Here is a 6465-nt window from a genome sequence, read left to right as displayed (position 1 = left end):
GGGGAAGGGGGGGGGGGTCAGAATAAGAAACACCCCACCCCCACCCCCAACACACAAAAACACAAAAAACTTCATAAATTGTATCAGTTCAAGAACTATCTAAGTGGGGCAACAACATACCCATTATAGTACTCTTTCACAGTCAGGATAAGATTAAGCATCACCACGTCCCCTACCAAACTGTATATTACTCCAAACCGAACAGACCACCTGGCCTCACGGATATATACCTTCGTCTCGAGAACAATCATCACCAGCATAGAGCACCAAGCAAGAGCCTCGATAGTCAAGGAAATTATCTGAAGAATGATAATATGGCAAGAAGTTAGAAGTGGCAAAATTCAAACATAGATATCTGTATACGTCACCTCTGATAGAAAATCTATTTATCTAGGTACTGGCATACTGAACTCATACCCTTAAAGGAACTTTAACATCCATAGTATGCAATTCCAATGTATTAGCTTCACAAGCTGCATATTTAATCTAAGCACACACTATATCATAGAAAGAGACCTACCTCGTATGGGGCAAGACCAGGTTGTCCATCTACATTCAAGGCTGACATTCCCATGACCAATCTAAACAAAGGTTCAGCAGTGCAATAAGCAGCTAACAGACCCAGCATGTAGTTATAGTAATTTGACCTCAAGCGGAACCTTTGGACTGAGAGGTCTTTTGTCGTTTTCCATAGTCGGTATAAGCACAAGGCTAAAAGGACTAGATGAGAAACAGAGATAACCAGAGTGTTTGTTCCGCATGGGGTATAAGCACCAAAGGCATTTTCGACAGCCTTTGACCACACACCATTTGCCACTGGTTGGCAGTACCAATCCAATGGCTTGAAAGCCATTGTAACAATACCCCGTGTAACCCTCTACAATCCCAATACTTTCTCGTACTCAGCCTCTCCTTCAAATGAAAATCCTGTACCTCTGCATCACCTCTGTATTTGGCCTGCAAGAATATAAGCTTATTGCTCTCAGCGTATCAAGCACATTTCCCCCTATTCAGAGTCGAGAAATAATTTGACAATGACAAGTGCAGTATAAAATTTTCAGCTTTATTTGCAAGATATAGGTCAACTCATTAACATGACTGAATGTAGAGTTCAGGCAGCAGGTAGGTTCACGCCCTGCATTCGGCTGTAATTACACATATGCAGTTCAAAATTTATATTACAACTTATATACTTAAAAATTAAAATGGATTTGTACCAATTGCTAGAGAGTTGTGATGGGTATCATGTACTCCGCACCCACCTAGTTAAAATCTTGAATACACCTCTAGTCATTAATTAGTTGCTCCCTGAGTATATCTTTCAACGAAGATCAACCTTTCCCAATACAAACCTAACATGAGAAGTTAATTCATGAATTATTTATATCTATATCTTTTCGTTTTCCACACAAATAGGAATCTCACAACATCACTTTATTTTCAGCATTTATCATCAGTTGGAAAAAAAATAATAAGCTAGATTGAAATGTTAAAGTCTTAAAAAGAAAATGAAGAAGTAAACTGATTTGTAATTGTAACCTCAAAGCAAAAGAAATAAAAGTTTTAAGGATCCTTAAATGCAATAACAAAATCCTCCCAGTAGTGTAGTTAGCTACCAGCTACTAAGCAATAGAAAACAGTTTACAGTACAATTAGCATAATCACACATAGCACCCAAGGGTGAAGTGCAAGGAGAACCATTACATCTAGGTTCATATCCCGGCAAAGGTAAAAAACAGTAAGTAATTTCTTTCCATTTGCCTTGGTGGAGTCGAGGTGTGCACAAACTGGCTTGAACACCACCGTCGTCAAAAACAAAACAAAAAGGCATAATTACGCATACCGTAAATCACCTTAAAATATGAATCAGCAAAAGGACAATTACTAAAATGGGAATTACATAAGTCATAAAATCTATATTTCTAGAAAAAAGGTAAAAGATTAAGCTAGATTTGAAGTCTTGGGAAGGAAATGTAGAAGTCAACCTCTTCAGAATATCAATCACAAAAAACACAACAAATTTCTATATTATTCAAGTCCAAAAGATCACCAAAATCATCCCAGAAGCGGCTACTAAACAATAGTTCATAATACAATTAACATAAGTAATCACAAAACTAAACTGATATTAGATTACCTCAAAAAATGAACCAAACAAAAGTATACTTTTTGAAACTTCACAGAGAAATCAGTAAAAGACTACCAAAGAAATAGGAAAAATAAAGCAACCACACTTGTACGAAAAGATAGCGTTAGACGAAACGGCGAGTGGAAGAGAAAAAGAGAGATACCTTTTGGATGCTTTCTGCGGAGAGGACGAGAGTGAAAAAGTGTTTAGATTTTATGCAAAGTTTATATATATTATTCGATGTTCAGTGTTGTCTCATGATAGAATAATGATTTGTGGATCCAAATAAATTTTGGTAAAAAAAAAGGTAGTAGTAGTAGTAGTATAATTTTGCAAGTGGAAAAATGGAGCTTCGTCAGCGATGACGATAATTTTCTGGAGGAGAAAAGTCAAAATCACTTTATAGGAGGCTAATTCAGCGAAATTGTTTGGTGAAGACTGAAGAATATAAAAAGGAAATATTTAAAGGATAATTTAGAGGGTGTTTTGGGTAAGCAGTGACTAATACTAACTTGTTAGATTTATAAGTAGGCGTTTGGACATAAAAATTATAATTTTTGGAATAAATAATATTTTAAGTTAAGTAGAAAAATAATATTTAAAATTTGAAATTATGTTTAGACATGCATTTCACTTGAAAAATGTTGCAGTTTTGTGAGTGGGGAAAAAATTTTAGAAATTTTGAAAAAGTGGTCAAAACCACTTTTTTGTTCTTGAAAAACTCATTTTTGGAAAATTTTTTAAGAACTTGTAATATTTCATGGACAAATACATTTTTAAGGAAAAATTAAAAAAAAAAAAAAGATTATGGACAAACGGGGTCTAAGTACTTTTTTGGTTTAATTATGGGTTTGCTAAATACTAAAAGCTTTAATAAGAAAGTCAGTCAAAAGTAATAAGTTGACCATTTTTAGTTAACTTATAATTTTTTTAGTATATAAGCACATTTGTCCTTTCCCTTGAAGGATATTTTTAAGCGCATACCTTATCTAAATAGTTTTAAGAATATTCAATCATTTTAGTAATAAAAAAAAAAGGTACTTATCAGTGTTGTTTGACCGAAAAAACCAACTATATATATATATATATATATATATATATATATATATATATATATATATCATCGCTTTTATACATACATATTTAAAAATCAATTTTCACTTAAAAGTTCTTTCATCTATTAATATTTATCGGCTATTTTTTAATTAATTAAGTGAAATAATTAAAGTATTTTCAATTAGGAGTACGTGACTAAAAGATAAATGGCAATCAGGTAGGAGAAATTCATATATGTACTTGGAGAATAGAAAAACTGTTATAAAACAATAAAAGAAGAAGAAGAGTAGTATTGCAGAGAAAAGTAGAGAAATAATTCTTATTGTTTTGGGATAAATTACAATGGAATAGGATGCCTCTATTTATAGGGAAAGTGTGACTTAGCCACCAAGTAAAATCCCTAAAATCTCTCTAAAATATAGACATTCACCATAAATAAAGTTCTATTTATAACACTCCCTCTTGAATATCCATTCAACAGATAATGTGCCTCGTTAAAACCTTAACTAAAATAAAACCCAGTGGGAAAAAAATTCTAGTGAAGGAAAAAGTATACATATCTACAATACGCCTTTTGGTTGCCTCGTTAAAAATATTGCAAGGAAAACCTAGTGGGACAAAACCTTGTAAGGGTAAAAAAAAGGACAACGCGTATTAACTCCCCTTGGTGAGAGCATCAATTCACATCTTTGAGCCTTCGTATTCCTATCTTGTATACCATCTTCAAAAGATAATTAGTAGAGGTTTGATAAATAAATCAACCATATTAACTTGAATGAATATATTGCACCTTGAAATCACCATTCTTGATAGATATGTAATGTCTTCGTATAATATCGTGGAATGGCCTTTTCAATATCTCTATAGAGGCAAAAAAATTCGCTATCATATTATCATGCTTATAGCTATAGCAAGATACATATGTGCACAAATTGCACTTAGGATGTGGTACTTCATGACCAAAAATAGTATATGCTTTAAGCGATTTAAACCCTCTAGGGATTGTCATATAAATTAAGTCATATAAGCCATATTAATAGACTTCAGGAGCATATCACGTTTTCATATCATGCTAGACATATAAATAGATAAAAGTGATTGCACACACTATTGACTTTATACTTTCAAGTGTTTGAACTGCAGGTCCAAAACTATATGTCTTTGGTATGAAATAAATTCTATTCGAATTGTGCTTTCATTTAGCCAATATTTTGTGTTGTATTCGACAGACTTAAGATCCTCATATATATAACGCTATCATAGATGTCGTCGACAAACATTTTATATCGGTTCCAACCTCCTTATTTTTCATATAGACATAACATGGGGATCTCTTCATTCATATATTCAGGTACCTGAATCTCTCATGAGATTTTATGAAGTGTTATGTCTGTCGCGCCCCCTTTTTCTCGCGAAATCGGGTTTCGACATTTCTGGGACAACTCCTTTTTGAGAGGGTAGGGAATTGGAAATGAAAGAGTCGCCTCCTAACGGATTAAGGTGCGTTAGGGCACCTATTTGCAGATAACTCTGTTACCAGTTTACATCACCAGAGATCGGGTAAGGGCTCGAAATTACCTCAAGGGGAAGGCGTTAGGCACCCCCCAAGGTCCACAACGGTCGGTCCCGGCTGAACTTAATTTATGTATTAGTCTAAAGAAGCGAGAGGATTATTTAATAGGGATGGGTGGTCCTAAGTTTTTTAGCCTAAAGGATCACCCCGTGCAACATAAATAATACTTCGTAACTCCCTCGAGTTGGGGTATTAGTCATATTATTCAGCGGGCACAGACTATCATCTCATGCTACTCGATTACTATCTGTAAGTTATTACCTAAAGCGCTCTAATCGCTTCTAGTTCGATTCCTATGTGTGCACTACCCGTCCCTTAACTATGGTCCTGGAGGTATTGGGACCTCTATTTGGGATGGTTCTAGACTCAGCTTAGGTTGCTCAAAATTGTAAAACTAAGCGACATACAAAAACACATTGGACTTTTCATGCAAGAGCAGATAAAAGCTCAACTTAGCCTCCGCACATAAGGCAACGAATGCACGCAAAACACATTGGCGTGTTGACAGTTTAATCAGTTAAGGGTATTAGACCCTATAGACATAATTGCTACGTGATTCTGGATTTTTAACATGCTGACAGTAATTTCTGAGTGATCATGTAATTGACTACCGAATTTAATTAGAGCACTTGAACCTACAGGCAAGTTATCTGAGTGACAATTGATGACAGAAAAGCTCAGAATTATTAATTACTCCTATAGGCATGCTTTTTAGTGGTAGTTAGCAAAGCATTCATGCAGAATTCCCGTTTTAGCATTTGACAGAAATAGCTATTATCCCTATGAGCGTGAGTTATACCTTTGATAATTGCATGTTCATTGCCCCCTAGGGATATGCGTATTAGCTAAGCGATCATAAAAATTGATTAAGCCTATAGATATGATTTCCAAGCGAACGGGTCTGAATTTGATTATTGTATTTCCTATAGACATTGTATCTAGGTGTAGTGGTGTGAGACATGAAGAATGTTCAGAATTACTTATTTTGATCCTATAGGCATGATATCTAGTGAAACATGAATCAGAACATATTGAACAAATTAAATCCTATAGGCAGGTTATCTAACACGCAGTAGCAAAACGTATTGAATGAAATAAACATCTATAGACATGTTATCTACTTGAACAAATAACCTATAGGCAGGATATTTAACACACAGTAGCAGAACGTATTGAATGAAATAAACACCTATAGGCAGGTTTTCTACCCATTCTCATTAAAACCAACCCAGTTTTCCAATTTCACTATTGCCCCAATTGTTATTACAAATACTTATTACAGACCATAATCGAATGAATAAATTACAAAATATATAACTATAGGAAGCCTGCAGCAGGCCCAAATGCACCTGGATAGCCTAGGCCTTCGATCCATAACAACTCTAAGGCTCAGTTTCACAGGTACACAATAATCAGTGGTGAATGATTCACCCATAGCACATAGAACCCAGATCTCTAGTGTGTCAAAGTTCCCAAGGACTTCAAGAACCCAGGGAAATGCTCACACTCAAATACCCAGAAACAGTTTAGAGGAAATTGGAAACCAAACCCCAGTGTGTCAGAGTTCACAAGAGTCTCACATGGACCCCGAGCAGTGCTCACAATGAGGAGGTGAAGGAGAGGACCTAAAGGATCTAAGAATAGGAGTCAAGGCAACAACACATAAGGAGACAATGGTAAAGGACATATTTTAAAACAGGTTTGATTT

General features: G+C 35.0%; 1 protein-coding gene across 4 annotated transcripts in view; it reads right to left on the bottom strand.

Moving 5' to 3' along the window:
* The window catches only part of LOC109230954 (ABC transporter C family member 2-like), a 26022-nt gene extending 23624 nt beyond the window's left edge, over positions 1–2398 (bottom strand). Inside the window, exons 1-4 of one of the 4 annotated variants that reach the window (XM_019396457.1) lie at positions 2292–2395; positions 1218–1352; positions 521–957; positions 121–299 (exon numbers count right to left, since the gene is read on the bottom strand). In XM_019396457.1, coding sequence (XP_019252002.1) covers positions 121–299; positions 521–853 — 512 coding nt within the window. In that variant the 5' untranslated portion in view covers positions 854–957; positions 1218–1352; positions 2292–2395. Of the gene's footprint in view, positions 1–120; positions 300–520; positions 958–1217; positions 1353–2137; positions 2233–2291 lie in introns of those variants that run through there. The other 3 variants (XM_019396456.1, XM_019396454.1, XM_019396458.1) reach the window with 3 other exon arrangements.

Source organism: Nicotiana attenuata, chromosome 8 (genome assembly GCF_001879085.1).
Source record: "Nicotiana attenuata strain UT chromosome 8, NIATTr2, whole genome shotgun sequence".
NCBI lineage: Eukaryota > Viridiplantae > Streptophyta > Magnoliopsida > Solanales > Solanaceae > Nicotiana > Nicotiana attenuata.
This window is presented reverse-complemented; position numbering and strand designations above follow the sequence as displayed.